Source organism: Helianthus annuus, chromosome 2 (assembly GCF_002127325.2).
Source record: "Helianthus annuus cultivar XRQ/B chromosome 2, HanXRQr2.0-SUNRISE, whole genome shotgun sequence".
NCBI classification, from domain to species: Eukaryota; Viridiplantae; Streptophyta; class Magnoliopsida; order Asterales; family Asteraceae; genus Helianthus; species Helianthus annuus.
The window spans coordinates 162,637,941-162,664,870 of record NC_035434.2 but is presented as its reverse complement, the minus strand read 5'-3'; the positions used below and the strand labels follow the sequence as shown (position 1 = coordinate 162,664,870).

The window sequence follows — 26,930 nt, the reverse complement described above, 5'->3', positions numbered from 1 at the left end:
TGCGGTAAATGAATCAATAGTGTCGTCATCCTTCATTTGCAACAATTCAAATTTTGATAATAGCGTGTGCATGCGCGCCTTTTGTACCCGATCAACACCAACGTGTCTAACCTTTAGATTATCCCAAATTTCTTTTGCAGTTTTACAACTTGCAACTTGCAATACAACGTCTTCTGGTATTGCTTGAAACAGATATGCAATTGCAGACTTATCTTTCTTGGTGTCTACCGTTGCATTTTCTGCCGGTTCAATCGTTTCCCACAAACCATTCGCTTCAAGAATCGTCTTGAGACGAATAGCCCAAACTGTATAGTTTGTTGGTTTCAGAATCGGACACTGAAACTGGGAAAGAGAATTTCCATCTTTCTGTATTATTATCGGACTTTGTCCGGGTGATCCTGCCATATCTTCCTGCCGAATAATCTTCACTTCTAATAAACTTTCTTTCGGTTTCAATAGATCTCAATAAACCCCACCCCCACGATTACCCGAATCGTGTAACAATCAAACAACCAAATAATCTAATTCGCACTAAACCCCGGAATCAAAACAAAACCCTAGATTCCTAACCCTTCGGTTCAACCGATTATACTAGAACCGAAAATAAAAATTCTGAAATGAATTTTTTTGCGAATTAAAAACGAAATGAAACCTGATCGCGAATTCCCTGCGATGCCTTGGGATTCCCACGCTTAGAGCCTGATGCTCTGATACCAATTTGTTGGCCCGAACTGGATCTTGATCTCTAAATGAGCGTGATAAACTTGAATAACAATAACTTGTAATAACTGAATGAATGTATATACAAATCGAATGAGTAAGTAAGTGATTACAAATGAAACTACATGTTCCTATTTATAGTTTTCTACGGGTACGAATGAAAGGTTGCGTCTCTTCGTGAAAGGACACGTCTCTTGGATGTGTGGTTGTGATTAAACCTTGAAGAGGTATGTCGAATCTTGTCCATATGATCAACAGTCGCGTCTCCTCCTTGTGTTGCCTTGTACCGATTCGGAAGTGGTGTGAGGGAGGAACACACCCTTTCGGTTTAATGATGGTAGTTACCATCTTTCATGTTGTCAACTTTGGTCCTCATACTTCATAACCGCTAAGTAATATGTATTTTCTAACTATTTAACTATGTACGGGATGTTAAGAGATTAACCGGTTTCAACTACCAACCAAGCAAATACAGAAGATACTACCAACAAAGTTGACGATCTCGCAGTGGTGAAGCCAGAATTTGTTTCCACTGGGATCACTTTTTCTGGTAGGTTCTGGTTTTTGTCACTAAAGTTGCAATCAAGAACAACTAAAATCATTAAAGTTTCACAACTAATTTCAATCAAGAATTAAGATTTACATCTTATTTCAACATTACTTAAGTTTGAGTAACCCGAACACCCAGAAAGAATAGGATTGCATTTGGTGATCTTCGGTCCCATGTTTCACTCAGGCGTTTTATCAGTTGGAGTGCATTAATGAATCAATCAAAAACAATACATTTGGTTGGTTAATTCAGCCCCAAACTGACAAGTTATTCATTCACCATGGTAAAATTATCTGATACTAGCCTAACTATGTCACAATCTTTTATAAGTGTAAATACTTTTTAAACACGTTGCAATTCATAATGCCAGATCAGACTAACAGAAGCAAAAAAGAGGTCAATCCCTTTACTACTCTTGTTATCTTAAAGATTTGTGTACAATGTTTCTGTATAAAATTTGTTAAGATAGTTGCTACGATTATGACTTTACGTCCATTTTATTTGCAGTTTACACAGTGGCCAATTTAGCCACATTTTGTGGGTTCCTAGGAACCCAATTATTTTAGAAATAAATAGTGAGAATTAGTGAAAACCTTGTATGATTTAGAAAAAATAGTGATAATCTATTAAAATGAACCCATTAGAAAAAAAAAATTCTAGATCCGCCACTCTCATCAGAAGCCTGATTATGACTTTGGCCATCTGAGCGGTTCAGGGATTTCGAGAATCAGCTCCTGTCATTGTGAAGCTAACCCAGGGCTGGCCCGAAGGGTGTGCGGGATGGGCAACGGCTGGCTCAGGGTCCAAACCCGCTGAGTGCCCAATTTTTTTTTTTTTTTTGTATTAGTTTTACACTGTAAATTAGAACATATACGTAATGAATTGGAAAAAGGTCATTCTAAAGCACTTGGTTTTGTGGTTTGAAAGTCACTTTAATAATAATAAGACACAGGTTCTAATCCCGGTGTCTAAGGCTGTGTCTTAACAGGTTTAACAGGTTTCTGACGGCGCGCACAACATAAGTTTCAAACATGATTACGACTCGTTTAACTACTTTCTACCCCATGTTTATAAAACATTTTTATGTTTTATGTACAAAGATGAATAAATGATAGATCCTAACATTGTAATTTTAATTATTTTAAAAATTAAAAAAGTCAAAGGGTGTATTTTTCAGTCAAACAGGTCTAAACGTGTCTTAACAGGTACCCAATTGCCAGCCCTCGGTGTCTTTAGTTTTGTTTTTCTTTTTGTTTCTTATGTATTTATTAAATGCAATTGACAATAATTCCCTAATTTTGTCAAGTTACATTAAATGATTATTGTTGATTCAAATGGCATTCATTTAATTTTATATATTTAATTTTTTTATATATATTCTTTTTAAAAATTTATATTTAAGGTTCCGTATTTTCTATTCGCACAGGGCTTAAAGATTTTCGAACATTTTCGGAGACGGCCCTGAGCTAACCCACCCGAATTTGGTCCGTTTTCCTGGGGGCAATGAGCTGCCTGTTATCTATGACTATGTTCCTTATGCCAGTTTAGCTAATGCACGAGTTTTCTGTTTTTTCTCTTGACTTTTAGATCAATGTTAAAAAATATCAATCTTTTATCCTGTTTTATTATTATATTTCTGATAAAAGAAATCACAAAGTATAGTGTTAATACAAAAGTATTTTAATATAAGTGATAACAAATTATAAATAAAAATACTTATATGTTAAGGGTGTTAGGAATGGGAGTCGGCAAACCCACTTTGCCACTTCGGTAAAGTGTGGCAAACCATTGCTTTACCGCCACCGTGTTTGACGAAATGGGGGGAGAATCGGTGGGTGCATGCCGACGCGGGGAAGGGAGGAAGGAGAGAGAGAAGGGGGGGGGGGGGGGTCCATTCCAATCTCAACCAATCACATTTTTTTCTTTTTTTTTTATTTAAAAAGTTTACCACTTCACCAAATGTCTAAACCATTGCCAACACTTTTCACCATAGTTTAAACACTTTTCACTGATTGACGTTGCGCACTCTGATTTGTCGATTTTTTAGTTTGTCACTCTCAAGTGTTTAACCACTCCTAACACCCTAAGTACTAAACTGTATAGGTGATACTTTTCCCTTGTCATTCTGAATTTTTTAGTATCAAAATTTGATGGATAAAAAATTACATGATCTAAAGCAGGGCCGTTCCTATGTTTTTGGAGACCCTAAGCGAACTATGAAGTAGAGGCCCTAATTTCGCCGATAAACTCTCCTCAAATCTCAACGCAATGGGTGACTGCCCTTACTTTTTTCGTCTAGTGATAGCCACTAGCCTAAAAATTGAAATCAGGTTGCGATGGGAAGTGGGAACGATGATTGCGGCTGTATTTAGCGGCTTTAGGCAGCTAAATATTGATAATTAGGTCGATGGTTGTTGTGTTGTAATAGTTGGAAATCAAGGCGAAATGGGTTTTGAAACTTGACCTTTGTTTGCTAAACAAAATTTTTTTTGGACTCCTTGAATGAAAAATCAGTTTAGTTGTGAAATAAACGTATTTATTTGGGCCTAATACATACATATAGTATATATAAAAATTTTTAAAAACATGGAGGCCATTATTTTTTGGTTGCCCTAGGCCTGTGCCTAAGTTGCCAAGCCTATAGAGCCGGCCCTGATCTAAAGTTATACAAACTCAAAAGCATATTACGTAGTTAGATCGTGTGAAAGAGTAATGTGTCAAAATGGATTATTTTAGTGAAAATGCTTATTATTATTTTTTTTGGGTGGAATTCGAAGGTAGAAAGTGTTATAAACTAATCAGAAACTTCATATTACAAAATATAAAACAAGGAGTAGGGTTCCTGCGGAAAGTGTGTTTTTCCTAGAAAGTCTAGGAAGCAATAAGAACGCGACATGTGGCATTGAAAGATTTTAACTAAAAGGGCAATTGTGTAATTTGAATATTGTTTTAATTATGAATTATTTTATTAGGATAACTAACTAACTAGATAATTATGGAAACTAAATATTCCATTTAATTCAATTTAAATCATACAATCCATACACCATATTCACATGAATTCGTAAAAAAGATTTTACAACATTGCTGGGGGATTCTTGACGTTGTGTTTTAACAGCAAGCAGATTTCTTGACGCTGTGTTTTAACAGCAAGCAGATTTCTTGACGATGTGTTTTAACAGCAAGCAGATTTCGATTTCTTGACAATGTGTTTTAACAGCAAGCAGATTGCTGGAGGATTCTTGACACTGTGTTTTAACAGCAAGCATATTTCTTGTCCTTGTGTTTTAACAGCAAGCAGATTTCTTGACGCTGTGTTCTAACAGCAAGCAGATTGCTGGAGGATTCTTGACATTGTGTTTTAACAGCAAGCAGATTTCTTGACATTGTGTTTTAACAGCAAGAAGATTTCCTTGACGTTGTGTTTTAACAACAAGCAGATTGATGGACATTGTGTTTTAACAGCAAGCAGATTTCTTGACATTGTGTTTTAACAGCAAGCATATTGCTTGCTGGACACACTGTCAGTGTCTTCGTCTTCAAACACAACCCAGTGTCTTCGTCTTCAACACACTGTCATCATCAACATTAAAATGGTAAAACACATAAACCTTAAAACACACTGCCATCATCAACATATTCAGATGTCATTTTAAAACACACTTTCATCATCAACATTAAATTGGTAAACACGGAAACCTTAAAACACACTGCCATCATCAACATTAAATTGGTAAACACGGAAACCTTAAAACACAATGCCATCATCAACATTAAATTGGTAAACATGGAAACCTTAAAACACACTGCCATCATCAACATTAAAATGGTAAAACACATAAACCTTAAAACACACTGCCAACATCAACATATTCAGATGTCATTTTAAAACACACTTTCATCATCAACATTAAATTGGTAAACACATATACCTTAAAACACACTGCCATCATCAACATATTCAGATGTCAAAAAAAAAAAAAACCCCGATTCAATGATAGATAAAAAAAATTGAAACACGTATGAAAAACAACAACCGATATGGAAACATCACCGACCGACCAACGATTAAAATCATCATCTTCCTTATAATATAATATAAAAGAAGAATGACAAAATTAATAACTTACAATCTTCCTTATTCACGTGATGATGATCAATACTTGATATGATGTTGCCGCTAATATGAATGATGATGTTTTTCTTCTCAAAAAATCGTGCCCTCCAAAACCTGTTGTCGATGTTGATGTATGATGTTGTCACAACATCTGGCTGCCGTCAAAACAAGTGTTGATGATGATTTTGTGATTGTTCCTAGAAATCCTGGCATTTGCGCAACACACATCGCCATTGAGAGAGAGATAGAAAGAAAGAGAAGAAATCCCATGATTTTAGGGATTGGTTATTGATATGCCAGTTTCTTGATTTAAAACACTTCCAATTACCAAAATACCCTCACTATAATAAAAGTCACTAATTATATAACTAAGATATTACGAAAATGCCATCCATATGATCTAAGCCATTAAAAACACCAAACGAAGGGCCCAGATCGCTTCCTAGACTTTCTAGGAAAAATGCACTTTCCGCAGAACTCCTACTCATAAAACAAGCCCCCAGGTGAACAATTGTTATCAAATTTCTACCTATAGAATTTATGTATCAATAATGTCGTCTACCACCTCTTTTATATATATATATATATATATATATATATATATATATATATATATATATATATATATATATATATATATATATATATATATATATATATATATATATATATATATATATATATATATATAGGGGATGGATCATGAGAAAACTAGTTTAAATGAGAAAACCAAAAAACTAACTAAACAAACCTAAAAAAAATACCAATTTTTTTTTTATTTTTTACAGTTTTTTAAAGAAAAATCGCTACTATTTATGTATGGAAAAAAATTTTCAAAAAAAAAAATAATTTTGTTGTACTGCACATGTGCACTAATACGGAAAGCCTAAACCACTTAACCCACCCCCCCCCCACCGACACCCCCCAAAAACCTAATCCCCCCCCCACCCCCCAAAAACCTAAATTCACCCTCCCACCAAAAGCCTAACCCCCCCCCCACCCCCAAAAACCTAACCCCCCCCTAAAACTAAACCCTAAACATAAACCCGAAAAAAACCTAACCCCCCCTCCCCAAACCTAAACCCCCCTCCCCCCACACCCAAAAACCTAATCCTAAACCTCCAAAAAAACTAACCCTAAAAGCTAAACTAGACTCAAAAAACTAATTTTAAGAATGTAATGCAATTGTAGTACATGTTATATTGCACATGTGCACTACTATAATAATAGTGTTGAAAACAAGACGACACCATAAATCTTTTTTTATGTCATAAAAAATATGCTCGAATATAGTTGAATGAAAGATAAGAAAATTTGTGATCTTATGGTGCCATTTTTGTTTTAAAATGATAACGTATGGAGAAATGGGAAATGTTTGAAAAGTTATGTATTTTTTTTCCAATTTTACCCTCCTTCATTAAAACTCTCCCCTCCTTATTAAAAGTCTCCCTCCCCCTCATTTTTAGTGGATTTTAGTTAGTTTTCTAGTTTTCTCATTTATATCTAGTTTTCTCATGATCCTCTCCATATATATATATATATATATATATATATATATATATATATATATATATATATATATATATATATATATATATATATATATATATATATATATATATATAGGATTAGGATCAAGAGTGAACAACTTCTTGAGAGTGAACTGAACTGAGTGAACTAATCTTGGCCCTTGATCATCTTTTTAGATTAAAAGGGTAAGATTGACATTACCCAAATATATTTAATTAAAATCCCTTAATTTTCTCATCTCTTAACTCTCTTTCTCTCTCTCTCTCTCTCATATTTAATTAATTCTTCATTATTTCTTTATCCATACATTTTGTTTTAATTTTAACTTGAATATTGTTTTTCTTTTATTATTCGTATATATAGATATTATAATACATTGTTTTTAACTTTTTATAATTTTCAATAAACATTAAAGAATTTCTCTGAGATTGAAATTGTAATTATTTTTGGGCATTAATTTTTTTTAATATGTGTTGAAGTTATTTATTTTTGCATACATGTGATATATTTCATTTTCATTAATTTCATAATTTTTATATAAATCTACTCGTGTGCATGCCTAATATACCATATGTTGTTAATATAAACATATGTAACCATTTCTGAATATAATACACAGATGTATAAAAGACTGTACACATATGTATAAACTAACAGTTGTGTATCTTGTATAAACTAATACTAACCAGACTGTACACATGTGTATAAATTAACAACTATGTATATTGTATAAACTAATACTAGCAAGACTGTACACATGTGTATACACTAACAACTATGTATCTTGTATATACGGAAACTAGCGAGATTTTAGGGATTTTGATTATATTGTTTAATAAATGCAATTTACAAAAGACACAAATACCCTTCTGTCATTTATTTTAAAGGAGAGTTACAACATTATAATTACAATCTTGCCATTGTTTAAAAATCCCTAGATGATGTAATCCAATGGCCCAGATTAGTTCACACAATTCACTCTCAACCTAGTGTTCACTCTAGAACCCTGCCATATATATATATATATATTTTTACTTTTCAAAAAAAAAATATTGTTGTTTTTTATGTTGATTCTTTGCTTTATACTCAATTGCACTTTGTGAATTGATATATTTGTTGTTGTAGCAAATTGGTATTAAAAATAAATTGGTCAAGCCCACCACGCAACATGCGCCAAAAACATAAATATTCGTGGCAATGCACGGGCATTTCCACTAGTTGATTCGTAAAATAAACTTGGCTAAACATTATTCATCTCTTTCTTATCTCTTTCTTTTCCATCTTCCAATGCAAATGACATCTTTTCTCAAAGGCTAAACATTATTCATCTCTTTCTTATCTCTTTCTTTTCCATCTTTTCGTAAAATAAACTTGGCTAAACATTATTCTGTTTCACTTTACGACTAGATCTATTAGATTAGAAGGAAGGTGTATCATGCACGTATGTATGAGTAATTTATGCTTTAGTTAAACAACATTCTTTCCCCTAGTTGCAAGTAACTTTAGTTAAAGAAGCATAATTAAAGCTTGATTGCTCACTTACTATTTAACTATAATATTTTTACTTTTGTTCTCTGGTGTATGAGTTAAAAAAAGAATAAGCAAATGTACAAATAACAAAAGTAGATTCACTCGATTTCATGGATTTCCAAGAATAATATCATATACGTGCTTTTTCTTTTTCCTTGCTATAAATAAGTAACATAGGAGTGTAGCATTGTATCTTAATCTTAACAAGATTAATAAAAAAAAAAAAAATATGATGAAGGTAATTGAGCACGGGCATCCACTGATGCTCATTGACTTGCAGGTGAAAGTTGAAGATGTAGACGAATCTGATGATGAAGAGGAGAAGGAAGAGGATCTGGTTCCACAGGTTGAGTTTTCGTGTACTTGTAAGCGGTGTGAAGATGATATCAACGAGTATTACAGGTACTACTATAAATGTATAGATGATTCATGTGATTTCGCTCTTCATAAATTCTGTGCAGAGCTCCCAGAAACATTAAACCACCCATCACACCCACATCCTTTTACCCTTAGTAAGACTAGCTACAATTGGACATGCTATAGTTGTCATAGACATCACAAGGCAGGTGCATTACGCTATGTCTGCATTGATCATTGGTACCGGGTGTTTGATGTAAATTGTGCTGCGGAAGCAGACAAAAGGAGGATCTACCACCCTAGCCATCCACACCCACTAGTGTCTCTACGCTCCAAACCCATTTTATGTCAGTGTAATGCTTGCGGGAAGGAACATAAAGGCGTCTTCTTTCAATGTACCACATGTACTAACTTCGCCATACACAACGATTGTGCTTTCCTGCCAAAACGTTTGTTAATCCAACATGCTACAAACGCCGTTTTCAGCCATACCCATCCACTAACCCTTTCTTATTCTTTTCCAAGAGAGGAGTTTAGAGCTAAACATTATCCTAGATGCAGAGTATGTAATGAATATTGTTATGTCAATGGGGATCTTTGGATATACAAATGCGAGAAATGTATATACTATGCCCATCTAGATTGTGCAACATCAAGAAGAGAGTCATTCATGTCCATCTTGTCTATTGGTAATTACTACTATTTCTTTTTATATATATAAGATTCATTCCATTTGATTAGTTATTAATTTCTTATTCTTATTTATGCCTCTGTTATTATCCATTTGCTAAATAATAACCAAGTTATTTTATTTCCAATCTCTTAGGTGGAGGTCCAACCGTTAAAAACTTTAAAGATGTTGACTATCCTAATCTTCTCCGTTTACCATTTCCTGATGAAACCTGTAGCATACCCAAACATTTATTTTCGAAAGAACTTGGGCCGACCGATTATGGTAATCATGAGGTAAGCCTACGACATATGAATCATGAACATGAGTTAATTTTAGTTGACACAGCAGGAAGCACTGGGTCAACCTCCTCAAAGATCAATGATATGATCATGTGTCATAACCCAATGAAAAAGATAGAATTATTATGCAACGGATGTGTGAGACCAATCACGGAGATGCCGTTCTACAAGTGTCGGGCCAAACAAGATGAGAGCTGCAACTTTGCTCTTCATGAATGGTGTACTCGCCTTCCAACAAAAGTAGACAACCACCCAGCTCACCCACAACATCCCCTCCTTCTAATGACAAACATCCCCAATATGTTTAACTTATTTCGTTGCGATGTTTGCTGGTTATATTGCAATGGTTATGCTTATGGTTGTGTCGAATGTGAATTTTATGTTGATGTTACCTGTGGGTTTATGCCTGAAAGAATCACACATGAATCTCACCCAAATCATCTTCTTTCAATTACGGAGGATCTGCCCAATGGAAGATGTCTTATGTGTCACTTAGATGTTTCACCATATATACTGAATTTCAGTTGCAGCTTTTGTGATGTGTATATACATCCGTGGTGTGCTTTGTTATTGCCTAAGACAATTAGGCACCCTTATGACAAACATCCAATGCACATCAGTTACCTCCCAATTGAGAATCACAAGAGTGAATATTTTTGTGAAATTTGTGAGGAAGAATTGGATCCTCATCGTTGTTTCTATCATTGTGATCTGTGTAGCCAATCAGTGCATTCTGATTGTGCTCCTTTAATACTTCAGTCTGAAGCAGAAACCCATTCCCCATATGGACAAGAAAGTGTCTATTTGTTTTTAAATATGAAGTTTGGGAGCATACATAAGAAGACTAATGGTCACCCACATCCTCTAACATTTTCCCAAGGGATTGAGAGTGATGGTGGATGCAGTGTGTGTGCTGGGAGATTGCGGTACCAGATGATACTTAGGTGTTCCAAGTGTGAGTTTGCAGTTCATCACGATTGTTTGGAAGACTTGAACAAGTCATGAAGGTGTGTATGTTTCATCTTCCATGTGCTTTGAAGGCAGACAGACAACCTATCTACTTAATTCACACTATCAAAGTTAATATCTTGTACAATAAGTATTGTCGCTACTTTTTCTTGTATATCTTTTATGTGTGCAATAAAAAAACACATGGCATTTGTGTGTTCATTGTTATTCTTATGATACTTTTATTCTTTGATTGTGGCTTTAATCTAATAAAAGAATAAATATAAAATATAAAAGAAAGAATAAGAACATGGTAAAAGCACAAATTACAACATTTTTAGTTTTATTAACTTCTTTTATTTTACCCATTAACCCGTTAAGAATAAAGATACAACAAAATTCGCTCTATTCTACAGGTTAAGCAATGTTTTACTAACTTCTGACCAACTTACATAGCGATCATTCAGCAAAATCATGAAACCCTAAAACAATAATTGTAGAAACATCACAACAATTTTTTAATGAAACTTGACCTTTTATCATAGTTATCACTATTTACTGAACGCAACCCTATTATTCACTAAATCGACTGCATCACAAAACAGTCAAGGCCCAAAGTGGTTCGCCTCTACTCAGTGGCCCAATCCGATTTATATACATACATACATACATACATACATACATACATACATACATACATACATACATACATACATACATACATACATACATACATACATACATACATACATACATACATACATACATACATACATACATACATACATACATACATACATACATACATACATACATACATACATACATACATACATACATACATACATACATACATACATACATACATACATACATACATACATACATACATACATACATACATACATACATACATACATACATACATACATACATACATACATACATACATACATACATACATACATACATACATACATACATACATACATACATACATACATACATACATACATACATACATACATACATACATACATACATACATACATACATACATACATACATACATACATACATACATACATACATACATACATACATACATACATACATACATACATACATACATACATACATACATACATACATACATACATACATACATACATACATACATACATACATACATACATACATACATACATACATACATACATACATACATACATACATACATACATACATACATACATACATACATACATACATACATACATACATACATACATACATACATACATACATACATACATACATACATACATACATACATACATACATACATACATACATACATACATACATACATACATACATACATACATACATACATACATACATACATACATACATACATACATACATACATACATACATACATACATACATACATACATACATACATACATACATACATACATACATACATACATACATACATACATACATACATACATACATACATACATACATACATACATACATACATACATACATACATACATACATACATACATACATACATACATACATACATACATACATACATACATACATACATACATACATACATACATACATACATACATACATACATACATACATACATACATACATACATACATACATACATACATACATACATACATACATACATACATACATACATACATACATACATACATACATACATACATACATTTTAAAATTTATATATACGCAAACTGGTTTTCAAACCGAAACTGAACTGAACCAAACCAGTCTCATAGGTTTGTGTTTCAAACACCCCAAAACCAGTTCAGAACCAACCCGGTTCCTCCACCGAACCGGCTTCATCACAAACTGGTCAAATCCCAAACTGGTTCAGTTCAACTTGACGGCTCAATACGATCAGCGCACTTCTATCCAGAGGGGAGTATAAATCGATTTCAAACAATCATCGATGAAGTTAAAATAGAGAGTTAAAACTTGAAAGTAAACACTTAAATCACAACCAACTCATTTCTAGCATTTTGACTTTGCTTTAGCGTCAATCATTAATTGATGCCACATATTCGAAGTTGGAGAAGGGTAGTCGATCATTGTGGTCGTGTAGAAACAATAACCAACACATGTAAATTTATTAAAAAAAAAACAAAAATAAATCTAGCCGCAAAACATTAAAACACGTAAATTTGTTAAAAAAAGGCACCTGTTTGAAGAACCCTTGCCAGCATTGATAAGCTTATCAGCTAGACGCACAGCAACAGTCTTCACATTCCTAAACGCACACTCGCATGCACCAGTGGTAAGCAGATAGATAGCCTGGTTAACATGCCTTAACGGAGAAATATCAACGACCTGACGCCTAACAACACAAGCAGAACCAATTCTAGTAGCATCTTCTCTTGGTCCACTGCATGTAATAAATATCACATTATTAAATAACATCATCTATAATACATACAACTTTAGTCATCCAAAAAAAAACACAAAACTCTTGTTTTACCAGCAAATATATTATACGTCTTTCAAATTACATTTGCAAGCAAAATATGTTTCGCAGGTAACAAGTTCGATCAAAATAATATTGATTATATATTTAATTTCTGAAAAGATACTAATAATAAACATGATAACCCTCCTAATCATAATGGACTGACCAGTAAATAAACTTCTTAAAAATTAAAAGAACTAGATTGGTGCCGTATGCCGCGTGTTGCGGCGACAACGCCTTAGTTGTTTATAGCTTGCCACACGTTATGTGTTGTGTTAATCATATGAAAATGTGTGTTTTGACGTATCTGATCTAAAGCATTGCGGTTACAAAAGAAATGGAATCAAACCCGAGTTGGTTAGTTTAGTAAGCATTCCACCTAACCACTACACCACTCTTACCTTTGCATCAAGACTTAGCGGCGTCAAAACATACAATAACTCGAATTTATACCATCAAATGAAAACATATTATATTTGACCTGAATCAATTCCGAACACAGTTTACGTCAAATCGTAAAGCATGAAATCGTGCTATATTTGACCCGACTCGTTTCTGAAAAAATCTTATGTCAAAACGTGAATTTATATTGTTTACGTTGAAACGTGAATTTATAACGACACACATACTAAAATGTCAAAACGCATTATATTTAACCCTGTTCGTTTTCGAAAAAACTTGAAGGGCCGTTTGTATTTTGGTCCCACCGACCTTTTGTTTTAAGTATGTTTGAACTAAGTGGTACCAGACAGAACCCGTTTTGTCACAAACCCATTTGGTCTGTTAATAAAAACTCTTGTTTAACATGGCAAACTACAAACGTGTTGTAACAGAAACATGAGTAAAGATGTAATACTGTACCTGTTAGAAGATGAATGATCTCCATAGCATGCTTGACTATGTGAACAGCCATCAACTTTTTACTAGCTGTGTGAGGCATGCAGATTGGGTGTTTTGAAGCAGTGGCGGTGATGTAATCCGCCATAGAAAGATCAGAAACCTGCGCATGAATAAATATATATTACATGTTTACAAATAAAAAAAAAACATATCCACCTACCTGGCTACATTGTTCTATCTTAAGCAAAAAAAAATATATATATAAAAATCTAGAGACTCGAGTCCATTGTAAGATTTAGTACAAATGTATCCACGTAACCATCATCATGAAAACTTGAACCTAATGAAATATCAGATTAACAATTAAAAATGTGTTCCCCATCCTCTGTTTTCACTTATACATACTTGTCAATAGACCATAAAACCAATCAAGTAATTTATAACATATATTGAGCCAAAGCAAACTATTACCTGTTTGCCATAACTAAAAGATTACATATATACTAAATAGAAAAAGAATCATAAACTGACAGACTTCTATAGTTACAACATACTTACCATACATTGAGCCAATATAAAAATGTGTTCCCCATCCTCTGTTATCACTTATGCATACTTGTCAATAAAGAATAAAGCCAATCAAGTAATTTACAACATATTTCTGTTATTTCATACGTATTTAACTGAACAAACTAAGCTTCATCCACTGTAGAGACTATACAAGTAACAAGTGAGCAAACATGCTATTTTGAAAAGGTGAGGACTAAAGGTGAAAAACTTGTAAACCACAGGAACTATCCGGGCAATTAACTCTAAATAGAAAGAAAAAGAACCAAAATATGAGACTTTACTTTAATGCGATCTGGCTAAACCCTACGATAAAAGATTGGTTTCCTGAATATATCTTGACAAGGCAGGCGAAGAAGATATACATCAGAACAACATTTACATATTGCAACAAATGATCACATTTTCGAGCTGACAGGCTTCTATAACTATTTCAAGTATGTTCCAACATAATAATAAAATATTGATAAAAGTTAAGAAACCATCTCCTATTCGATGACACAACCACTGGATAACATACAAACCTGCAATGTCATTGTCAAACTGAATTTAACCTTGATTTAATAAAGCACACCTAGGCGCAAGGTGATCTCAGACACAAAAGGCTGCACGTCAGTTGACATAAGGCGAGTGTGGCGCAAGTGAGACGCGATTTTTTGGCATGAGAGGCAGGTGACACGCGTGTATCATGCACATGACCTTTTCTGTGCTGCAGAATGTTGTACCGCAGGCTTTGTAGGTTGGACATGGATGCAGTTTATATGTTAAAACACATATAAAGCTTATTTATAGCTAAATTTTGAGTAGGGAATGCTAAAAGCCCATTGAATATATATAAAATAATCACTTTTCAACCCGCATACAATATGAAGCAGGTAATGGACTTTAGCATTTGTAATAGTTCATCAATATACTTTTTCAAGCCTACACTCACTCGTCATAAAAAATGCAACATTTAGTCATTATCTATGTAGACACCTATGCCTTGCATTAACTACACGTTGAAGGTTTTGCATCTTCTCAAACAGGGGATTCGTCCTCTTTGGGAGGTACAAACATATCTGAACACTTGTTGCTTTCATCAGTTAATCATTGTTTTCGATTCTCCCCCTTTAGTCTAGTTTGAATTGAAGTAGAATGATTGGTTTTCTAGGATTCTGCTAATTGCAATGGTGGTAGGTGGATTATATGTGTGTGTATTAATTATCGTCGGTTAATTTTTTTGTTATTGGAGCCAGGTTTTAGCATTGGTAGGTGATCAAACTTGATTACAGTGATAATATATGTGGGGGTCGTGTTGAGCATTCGCTTCAATGAGGATATATTGAGCGTTTGGAACCGCAATGCATCTGATAATCAGGTAAAGGTTACCATATCATCTGCATTATTTTAATCTAGTTACTTATGAATGGGTCACCTTGGGACGCTTTTGTGCTCCAATAAGTCTAAAGATTAAAGATATTATTGTAATAATGTTGTTTTTATTTGAACACATTCGGTCAAAACCGAATCTCCTACCAAAGAAGTTTCAAATTCAAATTAATTCTATTGTTGTAACTTACCAATTAATTGGTCAAGATCCTAGCTTTAATTCTATTATTGTAACTTACCAATTAATTGGTCAAGATCCTAGCTTGTTTAGTTCCCTAATTTTAGCTCATTAGTTCCTAGTCTATAGCTACAATCTTGTATATATATGTAATCCTTTTAGTCATTGAAAAATAACAAGTGTTGATACTTTCATATGGTATCAGCCAGGTTTTGCAAAACCTAAACACAACCTCTCTTCTATGGCCGATAATGTTGTTACCACCTTCCCTTCATCTCTAAAACTCACTTCTACCAACACCCCTGGCCTCCTTCCCACACCCACTTCCGCCCCTACCCAACGACCCTTCCTTGATAAATGCCAATGGTGTTTTACCAAAGGGCATTCATTAACCTCATGCCCATTATTTAAGAAAGCTCATCCCTCAATCACACCTCCAACCTACAACCGATCCAATAACCAACCAAAACCCCAACCACACATGATGCAACACACCCCACCGTGGACTCTGATTTATCTTGGTTGAAAGATATTGGTGCTTCTCATCACATTACCAATGATCTTAGTGCACTCTCTATGCATAGCCCATACCATGGTACCGAGGAACTTATCATCGGTGATGGTTCGTCTCTTAAAATTACTCACATTGGCACCATGACTCTTTATTTTTCTAATGTTCCTATTGTTCTTAAAAATGTTCTTTGTGTTCCTTCTATCTCCCGTAACATCATATCTATCTCTTGCTTATGCCTTGATAACAACATACTAATCTTATTTTTCTCTTCTTATTTTGTCATCAAAGACTTTCCCACTCGTTGAACCATTCTTCGGGGAATCACTAGTCATGGTCTCTACGAGCTCTCATCAACCAAGTCACCTCAAGCTTTTCACTTGCAAACCACCAAGAAGTCTTCATGGCATCACCGCCTAGGACATCCACATTTGGGTGTTTTACAACATTTAGCTTCCTTTGTTCCCTTTATTTCTAGCAAGCATGAATCATGCAATTCTTGTTGCATTAATAAAAGTCACAAACTCCCCTTTTATTCATCTTCTTTAACTTCTAATACACCTTTAGAATTAATATTTTCCGATGTTTGGTCATCTCCAATTACATCTTTTGATGGCTACAAATATTACATAATTTTTGTCGACCATTTCACAAAATTGTCACACCCCGACCACGTTAAAACAACAAACCGTGGCGGAAACGTCGGGGAGTGTTGCAACAGAATTATTGTTTCACAACCATGGTAACCAAATGTTTTGTTTTATTGAATTATTTCGTAATGTACATTGTCTTTAAATCAAAACAAACTAACTACATATTGTTATGACTGTTTTTAAGTCACTAAGGCCTCGTCCAGGTCCTATGTGACACAAACTTCCTAGCAAGCATCATCAAGCAATATCACCTGAAACATATGTAAAAAGTAAAGTCAGCAAAGAAATTGCTGAGCGAGTACATAGGTTTTGTGGGAGTATCGGGTTCATGGCTTGTTTATTTGTTGCAATACCTCGTTAGACTACAAGAGTCAAAATACAAACCTCGTTTTGAAAAGTGTATTGCAACATAGTTTAACCAACTCAAATCAAGATGGTTATAATTTATAAAATCTCGTAGCCATGACTCCTAACCCAAAAACATTTGTTTTAGTAAAATAATTTGGAAACATCTCGTAAAAGCTCGTTTAATGAAACTCGTATGGTTTACATCGTTTTGAAAACCTCGTTGTGTGATATCGTTTCAAATCGTTTTCCCAAGTGAACTAAATAATGACACGCAATGTAATATGATAGAATCACTTATATATAAGAAGTACCAGCGGCGTATCTACCATGATTCTATCATACTACACCCGTCCCATTATTTAATCACTACCCAAAACCAATCGTTTAATTCGTTTATCTCGTTTCAAATCGTGTATCTCGTTTCAAATCGTGTATCTCGTTTCAAATCGTTATCTCGTTTCAAATCGTGTATCTCGTTTCAAATCGTTATCTCGTTTTAATAGTGAAAAAGATACTTTTGGTCGTCTCGTTAACAACATTCAAACCTTCGTGACTCGTTTAACTCGTTTCTCGTTTCGTATTAACAAACCACCAAAGGGTAAGTTAACAATCATCAGGTTCGGTCGTTACCTACATAAACCCCACACATAACCATGGGTGTAGTCTGATAACGGGATTTGTCAGATCCTATGGTACCATAACCTAATACTGGTCGGCTTGATCAGAGCTAATGAATGTCATTTGTTATGTAATAACAACCAACAAGTCTTGTTCACCTTATTGAAATCGTTATTAGTTTTGTATAAACCATCTTAATCGTTTTTGAAATCATCGTTTAAACCTTGAAAATCGTTTTGCACATATGTTTCACCCCAAAACAATTGAAAACAATAAAATAGGGGAACTATGTACTCACTTGAGATTGTAGGGTATCCTTGATTTTGTGAACTATCGATGCACGGGCAATCAAGGAATCAAGTGGTACCTAGTATCGGATTGCTAGATAAATAAATCGACACCTAAATCGGGAGATAGGATAGAATGAGGTTCTATAAATCAAATGAGTAATTAAACTCATGTGGTATGATTTAATAGTCCCATCATTCTGATTGGAAGTCTACCTAAGTGCTTTTGACCCGTTTCGACACATTATGGTAACATAAGCTACCATAAGGCGTCGTTAGCGTATAACTATGTTCGGATGGTAATCTATGTGCTATGCCAAGTCTTACATGCCCAATTATCCCTAAACATGTTACTAAATCAGATTACAAGTCAAAAATATGTTCACATAGTCAAATTACGGATTTTAGCTTCAAAAGGGCATTTTGGTCATTTCCTATGGGCATACAAGCTAACTAGCAAATGACTAACCGATCCTACGTGATCATAAGGTATAACCTCAGTGGTTATTCCCTATGCAACTATGATCACTAACTAAGCTTGGTCGGATCCAAAGATCGACCAAACGGGTCGGGTTCGAAAGGCTAAGCGGTTGTTTAGACCGCTTACCTTACGACCCTAAACAAGCACTAAACTAATAGTGTCGAGTTAGACATGTCAAAACATGTCTAACCTACTGATTTGGTATCAAAACAAAGTGTTTTGATACCCTAAAGTAGTTCCGTTGCAAAATGCGTGCTAAAACGCATTTTGACCGAAACTTTGACTCGACACTACAACTAGATAACGTGGTAACCAGCGGTTATAATCTCGAAGGATTATAACTATCGTGATTACAATCACGTGTCAAAGTTCAATTGAACTTTGACTTGACCAATTGATGGTCAAAACCGAAAGTCAAACACTGTTTGACTTTCTGCACTACATAAGGAAAAAGCAACTAAAAGAATGAAAGAAGGCTCACCCAAGTCCTTGCTATCTTTTCTACAAAGAAGACAAGTCCCAAATGCTTGAGAGAGAGCTCCAAAGCAGATTGAAGAGAAGAGAAATGAGAATGAGCAATGAAATGAGAAGTTTGGATGGCTATTTATACTTGTGGTGAGTTAATAGGATCATCACAAGTGTTTTGCTTGGTCATTAAGCATTAATACTAGCCATACATGTGTTACAAGCTGATTAGAAGCCTTGGTGAACACACAAACTTGCCCACCACACAAAGAAATTGCACAAACAGCCCCTGAATTTGCAAACTGTTGCTGAAAATGAACATTCTGTCCAGATGAGGCACTCGCGTAGCGCTAGGGCATAGGCCTTAGGGCTCGCGCTACGCTAGCATGTATCAGGTTCAGCAAAGTTTCAAAATTGACAGAAATGGTCCCTGCACGTGTTTAAAGCCTTTTTCGATGCGTTTAAACCCCGTTAACCTCATTTCAAGGCTCTAAAATGATGTTAAAGCATAGGGGACCTGAAATATGCTCGAAAACATCTCGGATGTCAGTTCGTTTGGTCGTACGATCGCGTTGTTCGGTTAATTACGACGGAAGTCGTAACGAACGCAAAAATCGACCCAAATTAAGCGACGAATGGAATTTTTGCATGGCGATCACTAAAATAAAAATATTTTAGTGCGTACAAAAATTTTGGATGTCCAGATGTGTCCAGAACGTAAGATATGCGCGAAAATGCAAACTTACGCCGTTTTTGACACTTTTAGTCCCTGTAAGATCATATAAGCATGTTTTCGCACACCGAACCTATCAAAGCTTATTACTAAGCCATTTTTAGGTTATATATGGTATGTTTAACTTATGATCAAGTTCTGGACTGTTCGACACCATACGAATCGGTATAGTTTCGCAGTTTGACGCAAATAGTCCCTGCGATCGAATAAACTTGATTTCGGCATACCAAACCATCCACAACTTATTTCTAAGTTATGTAAAGGTTATTTAAGGTATGTTAAGCCTATTTCACTATTCCGGAGTGTTTATCGCATTAAACTGATTGCGTTTACACACCAGTTTGCGTATAACTTTCCACAAAGCGATTTAGAGCTTGAAATCGAACGAGAATTGATATGTGCAAACGATACACATATTTATAAAATTTCCAAGTATGAAATACAATATTTCATTGTTTTGGTATTTGTTCGATGGTCTTGGAGGCACAGATGTCACAGTCTCCCCTACTTCAGGAAATTTCGTCCCGAAATTTAATCAGAGGAAACTTGTGAGAGCTCGAAACATGAGGTCGGAAAGATAAGACAATACTGGTTGGGTTCTTGAACTTCTAGTAACTTTAATAACATTATGCTTGCAATGTAAGAGGGACACTTATATACAAGTATATGAAGTGTCATTTGTGCGTCCACCGTACCTCATTACATCGTTCACATTCCGTCATTGTTGCCACTATCAGTTCTTACACATGATAAATCTTACTGTGGTTTCTGTGCACTGAATTTCATAATTATGTACGCGTCCATAATTACGTAATTCCTTGCATAGTCCCCGTAGTGTATTTGATAATGTGTAGGGAAGAACCAAATGAATGAACCTGTGATGAGCGTGACTAGACCATCATTGAGTCCTGTAGATCAATAAATGATCTTTTAAAACAGACTACCTAGAAGTCTTTCTAGCTATATCACATTTCATTCCTGACCAGATGTTGAATCAATCTTTAACTAGACCACTCAAGGGGTCTTTTTCGAAATATGAAATGGCACTTATATAATCCAAGGGTCTTAACTACCACGTAGAAGCCCGTTAAGGATTTAAAGTAGTACCTTTGAATATCCTACTATGAATCCCTCATATGAAGATATGGGAGATTCTATGAGGATTTCGAAAACAAATCAGATAGCACAAAACACAAAGGAGAACACATAAGCACATAATCACAAAATCGCATAATTGATTAATTCGACCTTTAATTTGTTATCTTTGGACCAGGGTATTTAAAGTACGCCAGGAATCCAATCCGTGGATTTCATTTGGCACTTTAAATATTTCCAAAAGTTTAACCATGAAGATAGGAAGATCTTAATAGGAATTCGGTTCTTGATGGTAAGCTTATCAAGCTTACGATAATAGATACACATACAAAAAGATCCATCTTTACTTTTCACAAAGAGGGCAGGAGCTCCCCAAGGTGAAAAAGCTCGGACAGATGACTCCTTTTCTCGAATAACAATGGGTTTTTTTTTAAAAGAAATGAGCGTTTAAGGTTCTAGGGGAGATCACAAGTGATCATGGGATTGACAGAACCACACGAGCAGTTTGTCTTTGTGTTGACATTACAATGTTGCTTCAAACATTCATGCAATTGCAGTAGTTTAAAATAAAACCACAAATTTTATTTATATAACAACCGCATTGTCTGTTAAATGTTTAAAAGATAACAACCAGAAGAAATACAAAATACTAATTGTTTAAAGCTGCATCATCGATCGCCTCGTTGATGTTAAACACTCGTCCACGAGCGGGATTCACATTCACGTTCGCGTTCGGATTTGGGTTAACATTCGCATTCGCATTCGCATTTACCAATCTCGGGCAATTGTTGCGGAAATGACCCATTTCTCCGCAATTGAAACACGAACCAGGTGGAAATCTCGCAGCATTCCCTTGAGCTTGTGCTGGAACCTGGGCAGCCTGATTTTGACCAAAACGACAAGTATTGGCCAAATGCCCAAGCCTACCACACGTAGCACACTGTTTACAGGCCTGTTGGGTAACATGGTGACCATTACATCGAGTGCAGTGAGGTGCGGTACCAGCATATGCTTTCTTTGCAGGAGGTTGAGTCGGTGGGTTCTGAGGGTTCTGTGCAGTCTGATTGGTGACAGCGAAGTTTTGGGAAGCATTGCGCTTCCTTGATTTCTTCGATGCCTCATCCTGCTTCTCACCCTTACCCTTTTCAGAATCGGTTGACTTCTTTTTATCACCCTTGCGGGTGAGTTTACCCTTCCTGACTTGAGATTCAGTCAGGGTAGCAGACAACTCGATCGCTTGACGAACGGTAGTAGGATTAACGCCAGTCAGGATGTCCTGAATGGAGTCGGGTAAACCATCGATATACCTCTCGATTGCCTTATCCAACGGGGTAACCATCGTGGGACACAACAAACTAAGCTCCTCAAATCGATCCGTATAAGCACGGTGTTCTCCCCCGACTTGTTTCAAATCGTCAAATTCTCGTTCCAACACTCGAATCTCGTGTCGGGGACAGAACTCTCTCATCATGAGAGCTCGGAGCTCATCCCAAGTTTGTGCTAGTGCCACTTCGGCACCCCTATCACGCATCACTCCGTTCCACCATGTAAGAGCTCGCTTTTCAAATACGCTTGAAGCAAACTCAACTTTGCGCGCATTCGGACACTGCACATGTCTGAATGTTCTCTCGATACTCTCAAACCATTGCAGGAGTGCGGTTGCTCCTTGTGACCCAGAAAACTTAAGCGGCTTCGCAGAATTGAAATTCTTGAAATTACACGGTGCATTGTTGTTGTTATTATTGTTATTGTATAGCTCGTGGATTTGGGTCACAATGCCTGGAAGCACAGCAGCCATTTGTTGAGAGACAAGGGCTGCGAGTTCCTCAGCAGTATAAGTTCGAGCATCGGGTTGAGTATTGCGTCGTGGAGGCATTGTCTAAAAAGGAAACATGGGAAACGTGTGAGGTTGACAATTGGAGGAACAAAAGAGGTATTGAAAATATCGACACCACACAAGGAAAGCGATCATTTGTTCGTTAACTTGAACAAACAAACGACACGCAGTGACAAATCAAAGTAAATAGGTCAAAATAATGTATCGCGAAGACATGCTCGCCTATAAGTGAATACTCACCCCAAGAGTTCCCAGGTAAGAGTGACTGGTCCGATAATGCGGATTTGTACGAACACTCTAGCCTTAGACAGAAAACTCAGGGTACAGGCATTCACTCTTCCAGTTTGCACGTGTTCACATTATTTAAACCCAAACTTTGACGAGATTTTGAAAACTCGAAAGGCACAAAGCCAAAGATGAATCAGACTGGAAGGGTTCAAAACCTTATAATAGAAGGTTCAAAACCTAGTAATCAATCATCTAAGGATAGATGATTAATTTTCGAAGCGGATTCGTTATTGTGTTCTTGTTGTGGTTATCACCTAAGGATAGGTGACGGTATTGTTTTAAAATTTCTAAACACAAGTAAACTTATGTTAGGGTCCTAAAGTTATAGTCTAGGTCAAAGTAATGCTAATAACCTAATTCCCTATAACCATTGGCTCTGATACCAACTCTTCTGTCACACCCCGACCACGTTAAAACAACAAACCGTGGCGGAAACGTCGGGGAGTGTTGCAACAGAATTATTGTTTCACAACCATGGTAACCAAATGTTTTGTTTTATTGAATTATTTCGTAATGTACATTGTCTTTAAATCAAAACAAACTAACTACATATTGTTATGACTGTTTTTAAGTCACTAAGGCCTCGTCCAGGTCCTATGTGACACAAACTTCCTAGCAAGCATCATCAAGCAATATCACCTGAAACATATGTAAAAAGTAAAGTCAGCAAAGAAATTGCTGAGCGAGTACATAGGTTTTGTGGGAGTATCGGGTTCATGGCTTGTTTATTTGTTGCAATACCTCGTTAGACTACAAGAGTCAAAATACAAACCTCGTTTTGAAAAGTGTATTGCAACATAGTTTAACCAACTCAAATCAAGATGGTTATAATTTATAAAATCTCGTAGCCATGACTCCTAACCCAAAAACATTTGTTTTAGTAAAATAATTTGGAAACATCTCGTAAAAGCTCGTTTAATGAAACTCGTATGGTTTACATCGTTTTGAAAACCTCGTTGTGTGATATCGTTTCAAATCGTTTTCCCAAGTGAACTAAATAATGACACGCAATGTAATATGATAGAATCACTTATATATAAGAAGTACCAGCGGCGTATCTACCATGATTCTATCATACTACACCCGTCCCATTATTTAATCACTACCCAAAACCAATCGTTTAATTCGTTTATCTCGTTTCAAATCGTGTATCTCGTTTCAAATCGTGTATCTCGTTTCAAATCGTTATCTCGTTTCAAATCGTGTATCTCGTTTCAAATCGTTATCTCGTTTTAATAGTGAAAAAGATACTTTTGGTCGTCTCGTTAACAACATTCAAACCTTCGTGACTCGTTTAACTCGTTTCTCGTTTCGTATTAACAAACCACCAAAGGGTAAGTTAACAATCATCAGGTTCGGTCGTTACCTACATAAACCCCACACATAACCATGGGTGTAGTCTGATAACGGGATTTGTCAGATCCTATGGTACCATAACCTAATACTGGTCGGCTTGATCAGAGCTAATGAATGTCATTTGTTATGTAATAACAACCAACAAGTCTTGTTCACCTTATTGAAATCGTTATTAGTTTTGTATAAACCATCTTAATCGTTTTTGAAATCATCGTTTAAACCTTGAAAATCGTTTTGCACATATGTTTCACCCCAAAACAATTGAAAACAATAAAATAGGGGAACTATGTACTCACTTGAGATTGTAGGGTATCCTTGATTTTGTGAACTATCGATGCACGGGCAATCAAGGAATCAAGTGGTACCTAGTATCGGATTGCTAGATAAATAAATCGACACCTAAATCGGGAGATAGGATAGAATGAGGTTCTATAAATCAAATGAGTAATTAAAATCATGTGGTATGATTTAATAGTCCCATCATTCTGATTGGAAGTCTACCTAAGTGCTTTTGACCCGTTTCGACACATTATGGTAACATAAGCTACCATAAGGCGTCGTTAGCGTATAACTATGTTCGGATGGTAATCTATGTGCTATGCCAAGTCTTACATGCCCAATTATCCCTAAACATGTTACTAAATCAGATTACAAGTCAAAAATATGTTCACATAGTCAAATTACGGATTTTAGCTTCAAAAGGGCATTTTGGTCATTTCCTATGGGCATACAAGCTAACTAGCAAATGACTAACCGATCCTACGTGATCAGAAGGTATAACCTCAGTGGTTATTCCCTATGCAACTATGATCACTAACTAAGCTTGGTCGGATCCAAAGATCGACCAAACGGGTCGGGTTCGAAAGGCTAAGCGGTTGTTTAGACCGCTTACCTTACGACCCTAAACAAGCACTAAACTAATAGTGTCGAGTTAGACATGTCAAAACATGTCTAACCTACTGATTTGGTATCAAAACAAAGTGTTTTGATACCCTAAAGTAGTTCCGTTGCAAAATGCGTGCTAAAACGCATTTTGACCGAAACTTTGACTCGACACTACAACTAGATAACGTGGTAACCAGCGGTTATAATCTCGAAGGATTATAACTATCGTGATTACAATCACGTGTCAAAGTTCAATTGAACTTTGACTTGACCAATTGATGGTCAAAACCGAAAGTCAAACACTGTTTGACTTTCTGCACTACATAAGGAAAAAGCAACTAAAAGAATGAAAGAAGGCTCACCCAAGTCCTTGCTATCTTTTCTACAAAGAAGACAAGTCCCAAATGCTTGAGAGAGAGCTCCAAAGCAGATTGAAGAGAAGAGAAATGAGAATGAGCAATGAAATGAGAAGTTTGGATGGCTATTTATACTTGTGGTGAGTTAATAGGATCATCACAAGTGTTTTGCTTGGTCATTAAGCATTAATCCTAGCCATACATGTGTTACAAGCTGATTAGAAGCCTTGGTGAACACACAAACTTGCCCACCACACAAAGAAATTGCACAAACAGCCCCTGAATTTGCAAACTGTTGCTGAAAATGAACATTCTGTCCAGATGAGGCACTCGCGTAGCGCTAGGGCATAGGCCTTAGGGCTCGCGCTACGCTAGCATGTATCAGGTTCAGCAAAGTTTCAAAATTGACAGAAATGGTCCCTGCACGTGTTTAAAGCCTTTTTCGATGCGTTTAAACCCCGTTAACCTCATTTCAAGGCTCTAAAATGATGTTAAAGCATAGGGGACCTGAAATATGCTCGAAAACATCTCGGATGTCAGTTCGTTTGGTCGTACGATCGCGTTGTTCGGTTAATTACGACGGAAGTCGTAACGAACGCAAAAATCGACCCAAATTAAGCGACGAATGGAATTTTTGCATGGCGATCACTAAAATAAAAATATTTTAGTGCGTACAAAAATTTTGGATGTCCAGATGTGTCCAGAACGTAAGATATGCGCGAAAATGCAAACTTACGCCGTTTTTGACACTTTTAGTCCCTGTAAGATCATATAAGCATGTTTTCGCACACCGAACCT

General features: G+C 35.7%; 1 protein-coding gene and 1 pseudogene across 1 annotated transcript; one reads left to right on the top strand and one right to left on the bottom strand.

Moving 5' to 3' along the window:
* Positions 1–8,689: 8,689 nt before the first annotated feature.
* Positions 8,690–10,847, top strand: LOC110926448. Its single transcript, XM_022170215.2, has 2 exons — positions 8,690–9,493; positions 9,631–10,847. The coding sequence occupies exons 1-2, from the start codon at positions 8,710–8,712 to the stop codon at positions 10,779–10,781; spliced, it is 1,935 nt and encodes a 644-aa protein (XP_022025907.1). The 5' UTR covers positions 8,690–8,709; the 3' UTR covers positions 10,782–10,847.
* Positions 10,848–12,932: 2,085 nt separating this feature from the next.
* Positions 12,933–26,930, bottom strand: part of LOC110899422 — a 59,227-nt pseudogene continuing 45,229 nt past the window's right edge.